This window comes from Enhydra lutris, unplaced genomic scaffold, assembly GCF_002288905.1.
Source record: "Enhydra lutris kenyoni isolate GAN:26980312 unplaced genomic scaffold, ASM228890v2 scaffoldscaffold20, whole genome shotgun sequence".
Classification (NCBI taxonomy): domain Eukaryota; kingdom Metazoa; phylum Chordata; class Mammalia; order Carnivora; family Mustelidae; genus Enhydra; species Enhydra lutris.
In genome coordinates this window covers 2,184,237-2,206,597 of record NW_019154104.1, presented here as the reverse complement: position 1 = coordinate 2,206,597, position 22,361 = coordinate 2,184,237, and the positions used below count along the sequence as shown (strand labels likewise).

At 41.8% G+C, this 22,361-nt stretch overlaps 1 protein-coding gene and 1 pseudogene across 1 annotated transcript in view; one reads left to right on the top strand and one right to left on the bottom strand.

Annotated features, from left to right (window-relative positions):
* Positions 1–243: 243 nt before the first annotated feature.
* LOC111148561 (exonuclease 3'-5' domain containing 2) overlaps positions 244–22,361 on the bottom strand; it is a 38,182-nt gene continuing 16,064 nt past the window's right edge. Inside the window, exons 3-8 of the mRNA XM_022505222.1 lie at positions 18,685–18,811; positions 11,393–11,724; positions 10,260–10,366; positions 9,872–10,007; positions 4,671–5,027; positions 244–1,689 (exon numbers count right to left, since the gene is read on the bottom strand). Of these exons, the coding sequence (XP_022360930.1) occupies positions 1,473–1,689; positions 4,671–5,027; positions 9,872–10,007; positions 10,260–10,366; positions 11,393–11,724; positions 18,685–18,811 (1,276 nt within the window). The 3' untranslated portion in view covers positions 244–1,472. The remainder of the gene's footprint in view (positions 1,690–4,670; positions 5,028–9,871; positions 10,008–10,259; positions 10,367–11,392; positions 11,725–18,684; positions 18,812–22,361) is intronic.
* On the top strand, positions 17,379–17,651 carry LOC111148713 (annotated as a pseudogene).

The following is a 22,361-nucleotide window of genomic DNA, read 5'->3' as shown; positions in this document are numbered from 1 at the left end:
GACGCTTCGCTGATGGGCTGAAGCTGCGCTGTGCATGGTACGTCGTGGCGCACGCCGTGCGTGGTACGTCCGTGTGCGTGGCACGTCCATATGCACGCTGCGCGTGGTGTATGTGTGCGTGTCATGCTTCTGCCTCACGGCAGGGACGCCAGGGGAGAATATCTCGTCCCCCAAGAATATTTACTGATTTTACAAAGCTGAGAAGAAAAAAAGTTTTACATTTACAGTCAGTGAGCTTTGTGCTTCAAAGTTTTATTTATCAGTGTTACAGCAACCATCACCAACTTGGGCACAATTTCAAAACAGCTCCTGTTGGATTCTGGCCATAAAATCACTAAGTTTGTTACGATCTTGTCAAGTAAAAAAACTCTCCTCATACTTTAGAAAAACTGCTAATCACTAATAATTTATGCTCAAAGTGGTGGCTTCACGCAAAGAGATGAAACACCACTGTTCTGAACATCTAAGTATATGAATTAATCTCAGAGTCCCACACACGAGAGCGGGTGGAGAAATCCTCGCAACGCAACCCGACCAAAGGACTCCAAGAGAGAATTAAGTGTTGAAAAGAGGTCAGTATTACAAATCGGAAGGAACACAGAACACGGAAGGGACGTGACACTGATTCTGAGAGTAGAGAATCTTCCTCTCAGAAGGAGATTCAGCTAGAAAACCTTGCAGTTCTGGACAGGAGGACTGCAATGAATAGACAACAAACAGCATGAAAGGGAAAGCGAAGCAAATATCAAAGTTCTCTTGAGAGATGATGCTTGTACCTCTTTCTGCCCCACCCAGTTAGAAGGCCTATTTCCAGAAAAGGATTTCCTCCAGTGTTAGGGTGGAAGCATATGGCAGGAAGTCGCTGCTTTGGTCCTGGCTGTGTAAAGGGGAGCATCCTCAAGTATGGAAATAAACCGAAGTGACCTAGATGGGATGGATCTTAACCAGGTGAGATGTGGGAGAGCATGAAGTTAAGGAATTTATAATTAGGAGCTTGAACTGGGGAAATGAATCTGACTCCTGTTCACCTCTCCAACCTCTGCAAGAATTTCTCCTGTCCTAACCCAATGGGATTAAAATACTTGACTGCCCCTGTTTGAGAAAAAACAACATACTGGGCAGGGAAGAAATGTATTAAAAACCTGAGCGTCTGGACAAGTCACTTCAGGGGAGAATCCTTCATCTGCTGTCTGCGCACAGGAAGCAAAAGAAGGAAAGTAAAATAAAGGCCAAGGCCCTTTTGTCCACAAAAAATAAGAGGGAAGCAAAAGGAATTCTCACTCTGCCCAAGTAAAATCCAAAACCGTAAGCTCCCCCTGAAGCAACAGCCCGCCTCCACCAGAAGCATCCTGGGATTGGCGTGGGTTAGCATTCCAAGTTGTGACACTAGGCTCTGACAATTAATGACACAGGAAGAGGTGACTTTCCCACCTTGGCTCAGCTTCCCAGCCATCCTGGGAGGAGAGCAGCTCTCACGACAGCTTGATGGGAAGGTCTTCCCCATATTTCCGGAGCAGCTTCTGATGGTTGTGGTCCACTGACCACTGCTGGGGCAGGTGCCTGGGCTGCATGGAGTCCAGGAAGTGCTGACGCCAGCGGCTCTCCAGCTGCATGAGGGAGCGCAGCCCGCCCTGGCTGTGGCACTGCACCACCTTCAGCCCATGAGGAATGTAGTTTTCGTTGGAAATCCTGGCAAGACACAAAGCACAAGGGTCTGAGGAAGACAAGCACAGGACGGTGTCACAGACGGCTCCAAATGCTGTGGGCCAGGGGGCTGCCACAATGGTAGATCAGGAGGTTGCTGGACTTCTAAAGGTTGATTACTTTAATGCTTTTTAAAAATTTTTATTTATTTATTTGAGAGAGAGCACGTGAGCACGAGCAGGGTGTGGGGTGGCAGAGGCAAAGGGAAAAGCAGATTCCCCGCTGATTGGGGCTCAATCCCAGGACCCTGGGGTCATAATATGAGACAGAGGCAGATGCTTAACTGAGCCACCCTGGCACCCCCTACTTTAATGTTTTTAAAGCATCTTTCCTACATCTGCCATTTTAAGAAGTCGTTTGGACATACTGCACACAATCTGACAGAAGGTATTTGGGGATTCTGAGCTATATTTGTGGGAGACCACTGCCGGAAGCTCAGCCCCCACTACAGGAGCCACACTGTCTGGCTGACAATGAGTGAAGAACGTTGGTCTTTTATTTACTCCGGGGTTACTCAGGTACCAGCTTGTCCTTCTCAACCATACTCAGTATTTATATGGGGCTGCTAAATCACCTTGCGTGTTCTTATGTTTCAAACGCTGGAATACCTACATGTAAAAATGCAAGGTGGGACATTTCTTTAGTGCCTCCTTTCTCACAGGAAGTGTGCTAAACCATACAGCATAGGCAGTAGTCAGTGGTGTTGAAGAGCATTCTACGGTGACAGATGGGAGCGCCACTTGTGGTGGGCATAGCATAACACATAAACTTGTCGAATCACTGTTGTACACCTGGAACTAATATAACACTGTGCATCATGTGTCACAATGTTGTGTCAGCTATGCTTCAACTTTTAAAAAATTGAAATTAAAAAAAGATGGGGGCACCTGGTGGACTCAGTCAGTAGGACATGTGACTCTTGATCACATGGTCATGAGATCGAGCTCCACGTTGGACCGAGAGATTACTTAAAAAAAATCAACAAAAATCTTGGGGCACGTGGCTGGCTCAGTCAGTAGAAATGCAGCTCTTAGTTTTGGGGTTGTAAGTTCAGACCCCATGTTGGGTGAAGAGATTACTCAAAGTCTTTAAAAAAAAAAAAAAAAAGCCAAACCATATCCACAAGAGATGTGTTTTGGTCCCATGGAAGTACTCAGTTGTGCAGCCGGTGCTGTTTAATGGGAAGATAAATCCTTGCCCTCTTCCTAACTAAGCAGAGAAGTCTTAAAAGTCCTCGGATGTCCTGCAAACAGTGCTTTCACCTCCTGTGAGTAACAACTACTTTTCCGGAGAAAGCCCCTACCCCATGGACTCAGTTCCCCTCCTTGCATTCATACCCCACTCTCATTCCTCCCTCCCAATACTCCCTCCCCCATTCCAGCAGTACCAGTGCCCTCCAGAAATCTGCAGCCACCTTACTGCTTAGCTGACAAGTATCCCTAACTTGCCTACCTTCCCCCAAACAGCTTCTTCTCAGCCCCAGACAGCTCAGTCCAGCATCCCTCTATCCTAGTCAACAAGGTGATTGGTTAGAAAGGTCTGTGACTGAAAGGGGAAGTTTAGTTGTGTTAGCAAATACATCTGGGAATTGGTCGGAGGAACCATTCTCATTAATTTCTCATTGGACCTTGGCAAGTTACTTAACTTCAACCTCAGGGTAGCTAACATAAAAAATAACATCTATGCTACAACCTCACAAAATAGTTAGGAAGAATCAAAATAGGACAAAACTCATTAGTACTGTTTTCTAACTTCGAAATATTTAACAAATGCAAGATATAATGCTAGCAGTTACCAGTAAGAAATCTAAATCCTATTTCAAAGGGTTGTTAGAAGAACCGATTAAGACAATTTATAGAAAGTTTATTAGCTTGGGTAAATAGAGCAGGATAACTTGGGACGCCTGGGTGGCTCATTCAGTTAAGCATCCACCTTCAGCTCATGTCCTGATCTCAGGGTCCTGGGATCAAGTCCCACATCGGGCTCCCTGCTAGGTGGGGAGCCTGCTTCTCCCTCCCTCTGCCTGCTGCTCCCCCTGCTTGTGCTCTCTCCCTCTGACAAATAAATAAAATATTTAAAAATATATTTAAATATAAAACACCTACAACCATTTGTTTGATAAATGTTTGCTGCAATCTTTAAGATTCTGGGGTAATGAAACTGAAGTACAGGCAAGCAGCATCACTCTCACAGTTTTGGGAACTTATCAGTGCAATTCTTTTGGGCTCTAGTACTCCTGGAAAAGTGGTAACAGGAAGCAAAACTGGAGCAGGGGGCCCAGAGTTTCTTTCACCTCAGCCCTATACCCATTCATTTGTCAGGGCCATCGGCTTCTCATTTAGGAACACTGAATTAAGTCGTGAGTTCAACTCTGTACTCATGCGGAAGGAGAGGAAGCAAAGGAAGGAAGGAAAAAAGAGAATAGTATGAATGGTAAGACCAATTCTGGCCAGTATTCTATTCAGTGGGCCAGTACCCTGAATGCAGATGAGACAGCAAGCATGAATCCATTGGTCTCAGTTCCCACAGACCTGGATGAGGTAAGGGACACAAAGCCATGTACACTGTACTCAAAAGCAACTTCAGAGACTTGGGGTTATTTTTTGAGTATTATTTCCATCTCCTCTGCTGACTTCAGGATTTACTTCTGCACAGAATCTCTAAGGCAGAGCTCCACTGCATTTGAACTCATCTGCTCATCATGAAAATGGCTGGACAGAGATGACCCTGAAGGGTCAAGGACAGAAGGCAAGTCTCCTATGGAAAGGAAACTCTCACAACGATTCTTCTATCCCAGCCCCATGGTATTTTAAGCCATTAGATACTCAATGGGGTAACAGGAGGCTATGCTCTGCACCTAAACGGCTCTTGGCCGCTGCCTGGCCGGCATCCCCGCTAAGCAGGCGGAGCTAGTGCCCCCAGGATGTCCCCCAATCCCTTCCCAGACCGGGAACTGTACACTGTACCTTGTCTCCAGGCTGGCGGCCTCCTGAAGCATCTCTTCCGTGACTGTGTCTGTGTTGTAAAACTCTCTGAGCGCCTGCAGCAGTTCCACCTTTCGGTGAGCGGGCAGGCTCTCCGCGTTGAGCAGGGCCCTGGCCCCAGACCGTACCTGCCGGCGCTCAGGATCTTCAAGCAGGCGCAGCCCCTCCTCAGAGCCAATGGGGGCCTGGAATTCCCTGGCCAGCTGCTGCTTCAGGTGGTTGTCATAGTAGTTAGAGACGGCGTGGCAGGAGGTACAGAGCAGCAGCACGTCGTGGGAGTTGTGGTCTTTCATTTCAATGGGGAAATGCTTCCGGTACTCGTGCGGAATCACATTCTTCCTGCCAAGCCCACCCAGAGGCAGTGCTCGTTAGCATCGGACACAGAACACAGGTGGAGCTAGCAGGCAGGCTGCTGGGATTCTCATCTGGGCGTAAACAGGATGGAGAAGCCTCGGGCACCACAACCCAACAGAGACTACATAAAGGCAATACTGCCTCTTCCACTCTTGGCCTACCTACCTACCTGAGCCTTAGTTTCCTCTACCCGAGGAGCAAGTTCATACCACGTGCTAGCAAGAGTCAGCAGAGGGCCAAGGCAGAGGGAGGCTAACAACAACCTTTGCAAACACTGTGCTCCCAGAGAGGAAAAGTATCAGAGAAAAATTCAGAAAAAAAAATTCTAATGACCTTCAACATCTGGAAAATAACTCTCTGAAAGCATGTAGCAGGTCCCTCTACTCCTGAAATTTTGGAAGCCTGGTGACTTAAAAAAAACCAATTTTCTCATCTGAGGAACCCCTTACTCAAACTATTTCCAGGCTCATCAAGGCCCATTGTTATTTTCTAAGGAAAACTGAGCTCTCAGGAAAAACTCTTGGCACAAAACTATTTGTCTCATTTTCTAAGAGGAGAGTAGGAGAGTGAGTTACTCTACTGAAGGCAGGGAGTAGAGCCAACATGTGCCTTCAGGTCATCCAAAAACAGGCATACCTCATTTTACTGCACTTTGCAGATACTGCATTTTTTACAAACTGAAAGTCTGTGGCAACTCTGCATTGGGCAAGTCTGTTGGCCTCATTTTTTTTTCCCCAACAGCATTTGTTCACTTTGTGTCTCTGTGTCACATTTTGGTACCTTTTCCTTATTATTATATTTTTGTGCGGATGTGTGATCACTGTCCTAGGAGTCACTATAGTAACTGATTTGGGAGGCCATGAATCACGCCCACATAAGACTGAGCACTCAATAGATAAATGTGTGTGTTCTGACTGCCTCACCAACCGGCCATTCCTGTGTCTCTCTTCCTCTCCTCTGGCCTCCTTATTCCTTGAGATGAAATAATATTGCTCTCAGGCCAATCAATAACCTACTACAATGGCCTCTAAGTGCTCAAGTGAAAGGAAGAGTGGCATGTCTCCCACTTCAAATCAAAAGCTAGAAATGATTAGGTTTAGTGAGGAAGGCATGTCAAAAGCCAAGACAGACCAAAAGCTAGGCCTCCTGCTCCAGTTAGCCAAGTTTCCTGTGAATGCACAGGAAAAGTTCTCAAGGAAACTAAAAGTGCTGCTCCAGCAAACATGTAAATGCTGTGCAAACAAAACAGCCTTACTGCTGGTATAGAGAAGGGTTTGTGGTCTGGACAGAAGATCACACCAGCCATACAGTTATCTTAAGCCAAAGCCTAATCCAAGCCAAGCCCGAACTCTCTTCAATTCTGTGAAGACTGAGACAGGTGAGGAAGCTGCAGAAGAAAATTCTGAAGCTAGCTGGGGTTGGTTCAAGAAGTTTAAGGAAAGAAACTATCTCCATAAACATCAAAGTACAAGATGAAGCCCCAAGTGCTGATGGAGAAGCTCCAGCGAATTATGCAGAAGATCCAGCTAAGATCATTAATGAAGGTGGCTACACGTAGGAGCAGATTTTCACTGTGGATGAAACAGCCTTCTCTTGCAAGAAGATGCCATCTAGGATTTTCATAGCTAAAGAGAAGTCAAGGGGCGCCTGGGTGGCTCAGTGGGTTAAAGCTTCTGCCTTTGGCTCAGGTCATGATCTCAGGGTCCTGGGATTGAGCCCTGCATCAGGCTCTCTGCTCAGCATGGAGTCTGCTTTCTCCTTTCTCTCTGCCTGCCTCTCTGCCTCCTTGTGATCTCTGTCTGTCAAATAAATAAATAAAATCTTTAAAAAAGAGAGAGAGAGAGAGAAGTCAATGCCTGGCTTCAAAACTTCAAAAGCCAGGCTGACTCTCTTGTTTGGGACTAATGCAGCTGGTGACTTTAAGTTGAACCCAGTGCTCATGGACCACTCCCAAAATCCCAGAGCCCTTCAGAATTATGCTAAATCTACTCTGCTTGTGCTCTCTAAATGGATGACGGCATATCTGTTTACAGCATGGTTTACTGAATATTTTAAGCCCACTGTTGGGACTACTAATCAGGAAAAAAAAATTCCTTTTCAAATATTACTGCTCAGGGCACCTGGATGCCTCAGTCAGTTGAGTGTCTACCTTTGGCTGAGGTCATGATTCCAGGGCTGTGGGACTGAGCCCCACATCAGGCTCCCTGCTATAGAGAGTTGGCTTGTCCCTCACTCACTCTGTGGCCCCCAGCCCCTACTCATGCTCTGTGCTTTCTCTCTCCCTCTCTCAAATAAATAAATAAAATCTTTTTAAAGTAAAATAAAACATTACTGCTCATTGAGAGTGTATCTGGTTACCCAAGAACTCTGATAGAGATGTACAATGAAATTAATGATCTTTTCAGGTCTGCTAACACAACATCCATTCTGCAGCCCATTGATCAAGGAGTAATTTTGATTTTTAAGCCTTATTATTTAAGAAATACTTTTCATAAGGGCTATAGCTACCATAAATAGAGATGCCTCTAATGGATCTTTGCAAAGCAAACTGAAAACCTTCTGGAAAGGATTCACCATTCTAGATGCCATTAAGAATATTCATGATTCATGGGAAGAGGTGAAGATACCAACATTAATTAACAGGAGTCTCTAGCCCTTATGGAGGACTTTGAGGGGTTTAAGACTTTGGTGGAGGATGTAACTACAGATGTGGTGGAAATAGCAAAAGAACTGGAATTAGAAGTGGAGCCTGCAGGTGGGAGTGAATTACTGCAACTGTTTCATCCCACGATAAAACTTACAAGGATGAGGAGTTGCTTCTTGTTGAATGAGCAAAGAAAGAGGTTTCTTGAGATGTGAAGACTACTGAAATGACAACAATGGATTTAAAATATTATATAAACTTAGTTGACTAGACAGTGGTAAAATGTGAGGACTCTCCATTTTGGAAGAAGTTCCGCTGTGGGCAAAATGCTATTAAACAACATCACATGCTACAGGGAAATCCTTCATGAAGAAAAGGTTCATCAGTATAGCAAACTTCACTGTTGACTTATTTTAAGAAACTGCCACAGTCACCACCCTGATCAGTCAGCAGCCATCAACACCATGGCAATAACCTCCCCCAGCAAAAAGATTACAACTCACTGAAAGCTCAGATGTGGTTAGCATTTCTTAGCAATAGAGTATTTTTATTTATTTATTTTTTAAAAAAGTAATCTCTATACCCAACATGGGGCTCGAACTCATGACCCCAAGATCAAAAGTCACATCCTCTACTGGCTGAGCCAGCCAGGCACCCCAGCAGTAAAGTTTTTTTTTTGTTGTTTTGTTTTGTTTTATATAGAGAGTGTGAGGAGGGGGGAAGAGGTAGAGGGAGAGGGAGAGAGAGAGAAGCTCAAGCATGCTCCATGCTCAGCACAGAGCCTGATGTAGGGCTTGAGATCATGATATTGAGATCAAGACCTGAGCCAAAATCAAGAGTCAGATGCTTAACCGACTGAGCCAGTCAGGCGCCCAGCAATAAAGTATTCTTTTTTTTAATGTATATTTATTTATTTATTTATTTGAGAGAGACACAGAGATAGCAAGTGGGGAAGAGAGGGAGAAGCAGGCTCCCTGCTGAGGAAGGAGCCTGACATGGGCCTTGATCCCAGGACCCTGGGATCATGACCTGAGCCAAAGGCAGATGCTTAACCGACTGAGCCACCTAGGCATCCAGCAATAAAATATTCTTAAATGAAAGTATATACATTGTTTTTTTAGACATAACATTACTACACAACTAACAATCCAGAGTATAATATAAACATAATTTTTATATGCACTGGGAAAGCCAGAAAATTCATTTGACTCACATTTTTTTTTTAAAGATTTTATTTATAGGGTGCCTGGGTGGCTTGGTTGTTAAGCATCTGCCTTCAGCTCAGGTCACAATCCTAGGGTCCTGGGATCAAGCCCTGCATCGGGCTTCTTGCTCAGCCGGAAGCCTGCTTCTCCCTCTCCCACTTCCCTTACTTGTGTTCCTGCTCTTGCTGTGTCCATCTCTGTCACATAAATAAATAAAATAAAATAAAATAAAATAAAGATTTTATTTATTTATTTATTTGAAAAAGACAGAGCATGAGTGGGTAGGAGCAGAGGGAGAGAGACAATATTAAGGAGGCTCCATACCCAGCATGGACCCCAATGCGGCTTGATCTCATCACCCTGAGATCATGTCCCAAGCCGAAGTCAAGAGTTGGCCATTTAATTGAGCCATCCAGGCACCCCTAAAGATTTTACTTTTAATTAATCTCAACAGCCAACATGGGTCTTGAACTTACAACCCCAAGATCAAGAGTCGCACACTCCACCGACTAAGCCAGCCAGGCGCCCCTGACTCATCTACTTTATTGCGGTATTTGCTTTATTACGGTGGGCAGGAACCAGACCCGCAATATTGTACTCCATGAACAGTATCAAGGCTCAGAAAGTTGTGAGCCACTCATGGGAGGATTATAAGGACACATAGAGAAAGGCAGCTTCTGAAGGACACGGGTCTCCAGTCTTTCATGAGCAAAGGGAAACCACTTTCTTTATAGCAAACTGTTACTGAGAAAAGTGTTGCATTCTTGAAACCAAGAATGGGGCTCAAGACAGGCAGGAGAGCATGACAACAGGACCATACAGATGGCAGAAATTCTCAGGAGAACTGAGATGACCCCTATGGACATGTCTTCCAGCCGAAACTGGCAGATTCAACCAAGACCCCTGAAGGCTCCACATGTGGCTACAAAGGCAGCTTCCATCAGAGGCAGACAATCTGGGTGGCTGAACCCCACACTCACCGAATGTACGAATCTTTCTTGCCACAGACTACACACAGGTTCTCTTTAACCATCAGGTAATAGTCTCCTGGAGATTCAGGTCTTCCTGCGGGTTCAAACTGCAACTTGACCACAAAAGGCTCCTCACTCACCAGCTCTGAGAGAAAAGATAAGAGACCAGCATTTGCCCACCTGTCCCTCAGGAAGGAAGTCCCACCTGAAATGTTCTCTGCAGTGTCCTGGCAGAGAGCACGATTTTTGGGTTTTGAATAGCCATGTCCCACTTGTCTCAAGGTCGTTCTGCCTTCTTGTGTTCCTCTTGCCCCTTGCCTCTCTGTCTCTCTCCCCACTCCTGCCAATACCCACATGCACCTAAATGCAGATGCAAGAGGACAGGTGAGTCTCACACCTCCAATGCCTTTGTCCAGGTACCACTGAGCTTTCCTTCGGTCACAAGTGCAGAGGGGCTGTCCGTCAGGAGCATGGAGGAAGCAGTTATCATACAGAGGGGATTTTCTGCAGGGAAAGGAGAAATTAATAAAACTGGAAACTACCTATGGATCAAGGTAGCTTGATCCATGTTGTCTTCTGAGTGACTGCTATTCTCAACACTAGGGTCCAATATTGTATTTATGGAAAGAAAACAAATGGGGCAAAAAATCTTGATTGTTCCTCCATCATCATGGGGCTAGGAACTAAAAATGAATTCATTTAGCTAGTTTTTATATTTATGAAACAAGGAGTGAGTTGGGTAATATATATACAACAGCTCTGCTGTGAAAGTGAACAGGAACAGAGCACCAAGAACACTGCTCTACAGAGTAATCATTGGGTTAAACAAAGTAAATTAAAATTAAAGAACTTCAAGCTAAAGTAATGAGGGCCACATGGGTTTATTTCTGGCTCATACGCAATACTGGCTTCAATTTAATCATCCAATTCCTAAAGGCACTCTGCTACAGGGACCAAACTTCCACTCCAAAGCACTTATTAGTCATCTTTCTGCAACAGAGGCGTTAAGTTGTACAGAAAAACTCTCACTGGTTAGAGAATAATATTGGCTTAGAGCTGGATGCCTTTCTAAATAATCAAATACCAAATGAACAGGAAATCAGATGATGCATTTCTCCTGAAATGTATGAGGCAATTCATGCTATTCATTTTCACAGCTATCCTGAGCAAGCAAAGAGTAATAATTATACCCTCATTTATAACTGGAGAAGTTACAGGGCTCAAATTGTACCAGGATCAGCGACAAAGCTAGGTTAAGCTCTCCTTATGGGCACTCAATTCTAAAAATTAGAAAGTAAAAGAAGGGGAAAAGGAGGAAAACACATAAATAGACCAAAGGTTAGCTCTAAATGTCCTTGAGGGAAAGGAAAAAAAAAAAAAATTAACCCCTGGGGGGGAAAAATTAATCCCTTGAGCACCTGTCGTCCTACCACACAATCTTCTTCCCAGACCTAAGATGAGGCATCATGCCTTTGGCTGGAGGCTGGGCCTCTGCATCTCTCTCTACCAGACAGAGAACAACTCAGTTACCTGGCTGAATAGCCCACCCCCAGGGGCTTTCTTTTATGCTTTCTGGGGTCTTTCCCTTGGTGGTTGCCTGGCGTCATTCCATCTGTCTTAGACTTCTTATTTCTTGGCTTCTGCTGAGCTTCTGCTGCTTCCCCATTAACCTCTTCCCCCAGTCGGCTGAGTCCTTTGCTTCGGAATGGGATGTCTACCATATCCTGGCAATTTTCCAAGACTTTTCTCCAACCCACATGGTCATCGTTTTCGTCTACAGTTGAATTCCTAGAGAAAGGGTATCCAAGAAGATGGAGAAAGAGAGCCACTGAAATCTGGGCATCCCTGGCAGCATAAATCACCTGAAGAGAAAAGTCAGAGATCAGTGGAATCTGGAAGGCACACCAGAGAGAGCAATTTCCAAGTCAGTCACAAAGACACAGACAACCTTCAGGATTCTAATTCAAGATATACAATACCTGAAGCACTGTGTACTTCTTAAAAACCTTTTATGATGAAATATTTTGTACTATATGAAAGTAAACTGAATAGTATAATGAATCTTCATGTTTCTTGTCTATGTTTATAACTAAAATAGCTAAAATAATGACTTACTTTGAATATTCAAAAATCCTAACCTATACAAACCAGTGAAGTTTCTTTCTCTTTGTTACCAAACCTGATAGACAGACTTTTCTCAAGTTTGGGTAAGGGCAGTCCCCACAAGTGTGACAACTAGTCCATGAAATTCACTTTGGAGGTGGCCATCATCTAGACCACCTGAAAACAAGATTCACTGAGAGGTCTGTGTAATTGCCAATCAGAAACAACCTGCCATACCTATTAATAAGATGTGGAAAACAAACAGGTTTCAAGCATGGGCCTCAAGTCAAAAGTCACAAGGGCTCATTTCTGAAATGAATAAATTTCAGATTATATGGTATAATCTACCATAATAATAACGGTAAGTCACTCTCCCAAACAACTTGACAGGAAAGCTGGTCATAAATAAAAGTAGCCAAGACTATCATTAAGAGCTTTTCCCAAAAAAGGGAGTAAAGACTTTAAAATTCCTTTAATTTACCTTTAGTAACCAAGCCTGGTAAATAATACTATTAGGAAGGATTTATTATGCTTTTAGAATAAAACAGGTTTGGATAAAATTTTCCATCTAGACTCAACAATCTATACATCTACCACCCGGCTATCTCCCACTGGAAAAAACTGTGTTTGAATGTGAAGAGTTTAAAGTGTTTTCTAGGGGCACCTGGGTGGCTCAGTCAGTTAAACGTCTGCTTTCAGCTCAGGTCATGATCCCAGGGTCCTAGGATCGAGCCCCACATTGGGCTCCCTGCTCTGCGGGAACATGCCTCTCCTCCTGCTCATTCTCTCTCTCTCACTCTCTCTCTCACATAAATAAATTTTTCTTTTAAAGTGCTCTTTTAACAAACTGTTTTCAAATGATAAGGAAACCAAGGTACTTTCAACAGAAGCTGTTGAGACAACTGGATGACCACATGTGAAAGAATGAAGTTGGACCCCTACCTTATATCACACACAAAAATGAACTCAAAATGGGTCATAAACCTAAATGTAAGAGCTAAAACCTAAGACTCGTAAATGAAAACATAGGAGTAAATGTTCATCACCTTGAGGTAGGCAATGATTTCTTGGATACAACACCAAAAGTGTAAGTGATAAGCGAAAAAATAGATTAACTGGGTATCATCAAAATTAAAACCTTTTTTGCTTCAAATGATGATCTCAGTCAAATAAGTGAAAAAACCACCTGAAGAATGGGAGGAAATATTTACACATTATATACCTAATAAGGGACAAGCGTTCAAAATATATGAAGAACTCTTAGAAGTCAACAGTATAAAAACAACTCAATTAAAATATGAGCAAAAGGGGCGCCTGGGTGGCTCAGTCATTAAGTATCTGCCTTTGGCTCAGGTCATGATCCTGGGGTCCTGGGATCAAGCCCCACATCAGGCTCCCTGCTCAGCAGGCAGCCTGCTACTCCCTCTCCCACTTCCCCTGTTTGTGTTCCCTCTCTCGTTGTATCTCTCTCTGTCAAATAAATAAAATCTTTAAAAATAAAATAAAACATGAGCAAAGGATCTGAATAGATGTTTCTCCAAAGAAAATATATAAACAGTCAACAAGCACATGAAAAGATGTTCAGCATCATTAGCCACTAGGGAAACGTAAATCAAAACCACAATCAAATACTATTTCATACTTACTAGGATGGCTCTAATCAAAAAGATAGACAATAACAAGAGTTGGTGAGGATGTGGAAAATTCGAATCTTTATATATTATTGGTAAGAATATAAAATGGTGCAGCTACTTTGCAAAACAGTCTGGCAGTTCCTTAAACAGTTAAACATAAAGGTTATGACTCAGCAATTCCACTCCTAGGTATATATCCAAGATAAGTAAAAACATATGACATATGTCCACATAAAATTTTATACACAAATATTCATAGTGGCATTTTTCATAACAGCCAAAAAATGAAAGCCATCCAAAACTCCACCAATTGATGAACGGATAAATAAAATGTAGTATATCCATACAATGGACTATTGCATAACAATAAAAACAAATGAACTACCAATAAATGTTATAACATGAATGAACCATAACAACATGCAAAATTAAGAAGCCAATCACAAAAGACCATATATTATATGGTTCCATTTATATGAAATGTCCAAAATAGACAAATCTATAAAGACAAAACTTAGATTAGTGATTGCCTAGTGTTAAGGTGTTGTGGCAGGGGATAGGAAGTGACTGTAGGATGGGGAGTGACTGTTAATCACTACGGAGTTTCTTTCTGGGGTGATAAAAATGTTCTAAAATTAGATAGTGATGATGATTGCACAACTCTATAAAAATACTAAAATCCATTGATTTGTACACTTTTTTTTTTTTTAAGTGGGCTCCAAGTCCAACATGAGGTTTGAACTCAGGACCCTGAGATGAAGAGTCACATGCTCTACAGACTGGGCCAGCCAGGTACCCTGATCTGTGTACTTTAAATGTCTGAATGTTATTGTATGTAAGTGATACCTCAATGAAACGGCTAAAAGAAACAAACCAACCAACCAAGGCGCGAAGAAGTGACTTACTCCTAGTCACAGAAAGTCAGAAATAGCTGCAGAAAACAAATTCAGAGAATCTGACTCCCAAAACTCTCTTACAGGATAATGTTAACCTCAAGATACCAGCTAAATCTTTCCAATAACAACATTTTGGAAGGATGAACAAGTGGTGACCAACTCAGCAAACAAGAGAAGGCTAAAATCTAGGCCTATGGGGGTGGTAAGCCAAAAATCCAAGAATCAAGTCAATGTGAGCCACAGAGAATGGCAGAGCATTAGGAATGGGAAGCACCAGGTGCTTCTGTGAAAGTAAGTACAAGCAGGGGTGAAAACAAGAAGATAAGGTGAAAGCTTCCATAAAGAACACTTAGGACTCTAGACCCTCTCCTTTATACCCCAGGGGTGGCAATGACTCCTTCTCTAATCCCAGAAGAGCAAAAGTTTAAGTCATATAATGGCTGACTCACAGAGGATCTGGATCTAGTAACACCAGGCCTGGCGCAGGGTGGGGGCAAAGTGTCACCTGGAAAAGGGATTATGGGAAAGTGTACATATGGCTTGGTGAAACTACCAACACCTTTCCCCACTCAGCAACCAGAATATAAGCAGAGGGGCTTATACCTCTTGGGCAGAAGACTAGATGATTCATCTCTGGAGAAACTGAGTAGCCTGAGGAAAAAAGAGTTTCAGTTACTGACATGTGACTGTAATCTATAGGTATTGATAATAACGTCCAGTGGTCCAAAAGCCCTGGCTCTATTTGCTATGTTCTCAACCCATTTCTGAAAATTCAAATTTAAACATGATTTTCCGTATTTTCTAAAATCTCATTAAGCATTATGTTTATAATTAGAATGAAATAAACAATAAACATTATTGAAATAAAGAATAACAGGGGCACCTGGATGGCTCAGTAGAAAGAACGTGCAACCCTTGATCTTGGGATTGCGAGTTCGAGTCGCATGCCGGGTGTAGAGGTTACTAAAGAAAATAAATAAACTTAAAAAATTAAAAAAAAAAAAAGAATGAGTCAGAGTCTTTAGGAATTCTGAATTCTCACAATAATAGGGATCACAAATCTGGCTTTAAGATTGGTAGCAATTACCTTTTCCTCCCCAACTTTTTATTTTAAGAGTTTTCAGACCCACAGAAAAAGTTAAAGAAGCATAACGCCAACTGACATTCACAATTGTCAATGTTTGCTTTATCACTTTATAATATGGACACCACACACTTTTTTTTTGCCTGAACACATTTCAAAATTAAGTTGCGGCGACTATGATACTTCATCTCTAAATGCGTCAGCATGTACTTCTTAAGAACAAGGACATTCTTCTACATGGCCTCATGATTACCACACCCAAGAGCTTTAGAAGTGACAAAGTACAATGATACACAGTTCTATTCGAATGTCTTTTCAGATGGTGCAAGATTCTGGATTTTTAGTAAACTTCTAGAACTGCACAACCCATCACCACAAGCAATGTTAGAAAAACTTCACCTCAAAAAGAAACCTAATACCCTGTAGCAGTCATCCTCGACGTCTCTCAGCCCTAGGCAACCATTAATTTATGTTGTCTCTATAGATTTATATATTCTGAACATTTCATAAAAATAGAATCTGATGTGATATTTTCCAACTGGCTTTTTTTCACTCAGCATAATGTTTCCAAGATGCATCCATGCATGTACCATGTGTCCTTTGTATTTCTGAAAAATACTCCATTGTAAGGCTATACCACATTTTACTTATTCATTCAATAGTTGATGAGCCCAATCAACTTTTTAGGGTGTCTTTAAATATGAATGGACAGCCAAGGATCTAAACATTTAAGAAAAATATTTCATGTGAAAGACAAAGACCAAATCAAACATTTCAAATAAGGAACTCAGAGGAAAATGAAGCAATACAGGAAGAAGAAAACCTCAGAAATCTTTAATACTCAAAGATAACAGAAGTTACTGTATCTCTTATACAAAAACAAAGTTATTTTAAAAGCGAATATTCAGAGGAGACCAAGAATCTCTTGTAACTTACAATTATGATAGGAATAATTAAAAATTCAATAGAAATGTTAGAAGACAAACTTGGGGAAATTTCTCAGAAGAACACAAAAAACACAAAGAGAGAAAATATTTTTCTTAGGAAATCAGAGAATCAATTCAAGGGGATCCAACATCTAAATAATATGAGTTCTAAAAACAAAAGGGAGGGAAATTTTCAAAGAAATATTATGAGAATAATTCTCTTAACTGAAAGATAGATTGAAAGGGTCCACTGGCTTCTAATACTAAAATGGAAGATAGCCCACGCTAATGTATACCATCATGAATTTTAAGAACTAAGAATAAAGTGAAGATTCTTCAAAAAGAAAAACAAGTGACATGCTCAGTATCAATACCAGAAGCTCTAAGACAGGGAACATTACCTTTGAAGTTCTGAAGGAAAATGACTTTCACCCTAAACAGCCGTACTCAGCAAAAATATCAGTTCACAGACAGGCAAGCCAATATCTTTTCAGACATGAAGGGTGTCACAAATGAACTTCCTATGCTCCCTCTCTTAATGTACTCCAAGACAAGAAAGGGAAAAGACATGGAATTTGCAAGACAGAGGATCTACTCCAGAAGAAAGGTGATAGGACTCCCTAGGCTGATGGTGAATGCAGATTCCAGGGTCAGAGCTGGGCAGCAGCTCTGGAAGCAGGATGACGAAGGACTCTGTCTGGAAGGGAGGGCTCCCAGGGAAAACAAAAGGAGTAAGTCACCTCACGTGTCTGAACCGGCCAAGAAAAGATATAGGGTTCCATTAAAGAGTCCGGGCTTAAAACAGTTAATAGGTAGATAGAAAACAAAGCAAACAGCTTTTTGGCCACCAATCTGCTTTGTGTGGCTCTTGCCATGTTTTCTCATAAGACTTTCAGAAATAAGTGATTCCCGGCCAAGAAACAAAAGCAGAATCGTCCCATTCCCCAGTGGATTTGGCTGAAAACTGGTAATAAAATCAGGTACAACTCCAAGAGGAGGCACTGAAGAAGAACCAGGCTGGGTCTAGAAGGCGTCACACATCATGAGGTGGCACACCTAGTTGGCACCACATATTTAATTAAGCTGCATGAAGACCATGTGTTCTATCCTGTCATGGCCGACAGACATGTTTTAGCAGGGAAATGATTTTTCTCTGTTATTATGCCTCTGCACCAGTAGGCTGGTTCAGTAATAAACGTGAGAGTTTTCAGCTCTACTGCTACTGCACTTCTGATTTGTGAAGTACTGAATTCCCCCTCCTGTCAGTTCACACATAGCACTGTCCTACAGAACTTTCTGCAGCGACAGAAATACACCCTTGACAACCAAGTATGTAAAATGTGGCTAGGGGGCGCCTGGGAGGCTCAGTTCCTTAAGTCTGCCTTAGGCTCAGGTTATGATGTCAGGAGTCTTGGGATCAGGGTCCCCAGTGAGCGGGGTATCTCCTTGTCCCTTGCCCTTCCCCCTACTTGTGCTCTCTCTTTCTCAAATAAATAAATAAAATCTTAAAAAAGAAAAAAAAAAAGAAAGCAAACAAAAGTACAAATTATTACTCACAAGAAAACAAAAAGCTATATAAGAAAAAAACTGTAGCTTCCTATGTGGCTCAGCTATAAATAATATCAATATAAGTAGATACTAATCTGATAAAAATGATGATTTACCTATATTGGGAAGATATGGAGGGGAAAAAATATTTGTCTGGGGACAGAGGAATTACAAGAGTACTAAATCATGTCTTCCATTGTAAGAAGTCAAAAGATAATATGAAAAATAATAAAGAGTAATATATGCATGTAATTTAAAAATATAATGGTAATTACCAGGAAGAAATGAAATTGGTTACCACTGAGTGGGAGGAAGACAGAGAACCACTAACTGTTTCTTATAATAAGTCTTATAACACTCTGGTTTTCTAATTACGCATTTGTGTTCATAATAAAAAATTACATTTTCTGAAATGCCTGGCATATAGTAACTGCTCAAAAATATAAAACACAATAGGGATTCTTACTCTGTTACTTAAGTACCATTTATAAACCAGGGACCAGTTATCTTCAGTGAGTCTCTTCTCAGGTATTTCCACCCAATACTTATACTTGAAGATTACAATTACAAGAACAACTATACTTCACAAGCAATGGCTCTTCCATTCTTCAACTACCCTGACAAGAAGTACCTGGTCCTCAGTAAGATTCTCGGCATCCCAGTTGCTGCAACGAAGCAGGAGGGACTTGTCAAGTGGAAAGTTCAAAACCGTCTCAGCAAGTGATTTCAGGCTTAGCCCATTACAGAGCAAATTGTTTCTGCAAGAAATAAGTAAGTTGTGTATCAAAAATGTGCAAAAGAAGAACAGGCAAATCAAAAAAGACATTTACAATACGGGGCGCCTGGGTGGCTCAGTGGATTGAGCCTCTGATCACGATCTGGTCATGATCTCAGGGTCCTGGGATCGAGCCCGGCATCGGGCTCTCCGCTCAGCGGGGAGCCTGCTTCCCCCACCCCCCCGCCTGTCTCTCTGCCTACTTGTGATCTCTGCAAATAAATAGATAAAAATCTTTAAAAATATATATGAAGAAAGAAAGAAATGGCCAATACACAGATAGACGGCAGACACTCAAACTCACTAGACATCAAACAAAATAAAATAAAAATTATAAATAATTTGTTTATCAGCCTGCAGATTTAAAAAAACAACTACATCTACTATTGTTGGAGCATGAAGAATCAGTCTAATCTAAAATTCATGAACTGTCCATTTTTACAAGCTTTACAGAAAATAGTTTAACAATAAAGAGCTTTCAAAATTTTGAACATGAAAATTCTCTGATTCATGAATTCCACTTCTAGGAATTTATCCTATGGACAAATGTGCATAAGATGATCTTCACTGCAGCACCATTTATATAGGAGCAAAGAATTGGAAACAACCTAAATGTCCATCAACAAAAGGCTAGTTAAATATCTCTGCAATTAAATTCCATACAGCTATTAAAAATAAGGATGTGGATGGGGGCGCCTGGGTGGCTGAGTCAGTTAAGCATCTGACTCCTGGTTTTGGCTCGGGTCATGATCTCATGAGTCCTGGGATGCAGACCTGCAGGGTCACTGCCCTGCTCAGCGGGCAGTCCACATGCTGATTCTCTCCCTCTGCTCCTGCGCCCCACTCACCTGAGTGCTCCCTCTTTCTCTCTCTCCAATAAATAAATAAATCTTTAGAAAAAAAATAAGGATGTAGATCTATACTGATATGAAAAGATATCCATGACATATTCGTTAAGTAAAAAGAGACTGTGGGAGAAAACATATGTTGTGGTCCCTTTATGTTAATATATATACCACGTTCCAGATGTATGTGTGTGAGTCTAGGTATGAGAGAGACAAAGCACAGAGATAACTAGAAAGATATCAATCATATGTTCATGATATTATCTCTGGGTATGGGACTTATGGTGATTATCTATCTTCTTTACATGTTTCTTTATTTGCATTGGCTAGTATTCATGTAATTACTTCTCAAATTTGAAAAAATGGTAATGGCATTTTCATTGAGCAGGTGAAGGTACAAAAAAACCTAAATAATCTTTCTGTCCTTCAAATACTTTCTGATTAAAATAGCTGCAGGGTGGCAGAAAAAAATTAATTTATCCAAGGTTTGGAGACTCCAAACAAGAAATAAATGTGAAATTAGGAACACATTGGTCTACACAAGTGGTGCTAACTTCCTGGCTACCAAGTGAAAGACTAGAAGTTTTAGAGCAGGAGACTTGGAGGTGGGGTTATGGTAAGCAGGACTCCCTCAGGAACCGTAGGAAATGAAATAATTATAATGATGAAAAAAAGGAAGTCTTTTCCTACAAAAACCAGCAGTAATTGATGGATTTCATTATCCCCAAAAGGCACCACTGACTAAAAAGTAGAAACAGGTCCAGACATACTTAGGGAAAAATACATAATGTCTTCGTTCAATTAAGTGAAAATTAAGGCTTTGGGAGACATAAAATCTCTTTTGTTTTGTTGGAAACTATAAAAGTAATGAATGCTTATTATTAAAAGTACAGACAACAGAAAAGCATCACAGGTGGAAAGTAAAAGCCTATCACCTCATACTTCCACTCCTTGGGAATACTGACTCTTACAGTAGGCTGTGGCCGCTCCAGACCTTTTCTATGCACAGACAGATGGTTAAGCGGAGGAGGAGATAACATGTTTTTGGCATTTGTTCTGTTTTTTGCCCTACAACTTGCTTTATTACTTAATATATCAGAGACTTCCATCCATGATGATAAGTATAAATGTACTTATTTCATTCTTCTTAATAGCTGTGTAATTTTTCAAGCATGGCTATTCCATAATTCTTGAAATCATTACCCCCGGCGAAGGACAGTACTTAATTTTCAAGCTACTTTATTCCATTTAGGTCATTAGTCCTTTTTTAAACGTCATCTATGGAAAGGTTGTGCATTTCTTGAGGATTAATTAAAGACAAGAGGCCATCTTTGCCATTTCAAATTTTCACTAGGAAAGATTCCAAAGTCATATACAACAATCTCTACAGTAAATCATCTCTGATTAACATTTAACACAAAAGATAAAGAGTGAGAGCTGAACACAGCAGTACACTGCACTGTCTCTGTGGGACACACTCAAAGTGCTTCACGCAGTTTAACTCTTGAGATCCTCACACCAATCCTGGGAGGTGAGAACCTAATTATTGCCGCAGAGGGAAGTGAGGAACAGCCACTGCCCAGCCCACTCCAGGGTCAACTCTTAGCTCCTATACCCACCGCCTCTAACAGCAGAGAGGGACAGCAGACACCTCGGGGGAAGTGGTGCCTTGGGAGGGTGGGGCGGAGGGAGGCCTGGCGAGAGGTGGCTGCTGGGGTGACACTCCAAATACTTTCACAGATTTAAAATCCTTTACAGTAAGTATGTTGATGTATTTCTTGAAAACTTGATGCTTACAAGAGTTGTATTTACATAAGCCAAACTACTAAGCTAAAATAAAATTCCATTTTATACTAAAAAAATGACAAGATGAGATTTTAATCAGGACTTCTCTTACTTTATCATATCCTCCCAACTTTCAATGTCTGGCATTTGAGGCAGGGAGAGAGGCTACCTCACTCCACTTTATTAAAATGAGGACACCCACCCACGCACACACTCAAACATATGAAGGTCATTGCCAATCCCTGAAAAACAAGTTAGAATAGAATTTCCATAAGAATAGAATTAGTCTGTCACTGCTTTTAGCCTAAAGCAGGGTTTGCAAACTCCAGTGTCTATCTGGAGGAGTTGGGGTTACAATGAATGGCAGAGGTGAGGACTGTGGCGATTAAACAGAGCATGGGCATCTAAGGAGGCCAACCGCTCCCTAGCAACCATTTCCATCTAGAACCCCTGAACCTCACTTAGTCAAATCATCTGATTTTTCAAAAGCCCCAAATACAGACTTTTACATTAAATCTTCTGGATTTAAACCAGAAATTCCCAAAAATATCATGGCGGGGGGAGGGGGTACGGAAAAAGCAAAAGCATGGGGAACCTGGGTGGCTCAGTCGGTTGGGTGGCTGCCTTCGGCTCAGGTCATGAGCCCAGGGTCCTGGGATCAAGTCCTGCATCGGGCTCCCTGCTCAGCGGGAAGCCAGCTTCCCTCTCCCCTCTGTCTGCTGCTCTGCCTACTTGTGATCTCTCTTTCTCTGTCAAATAAATAAATTAATTAATTAAAAAAAAAAAAGCAAAAGCAAAACATGAAGCCCTGATTTAGCCACTGGTGCAATCAGTTTTCCAACCTGTAGCTTATGGAGACACCTTATCCACGTTTCTCCTACACAGACCAAACCTAGGTAAAGT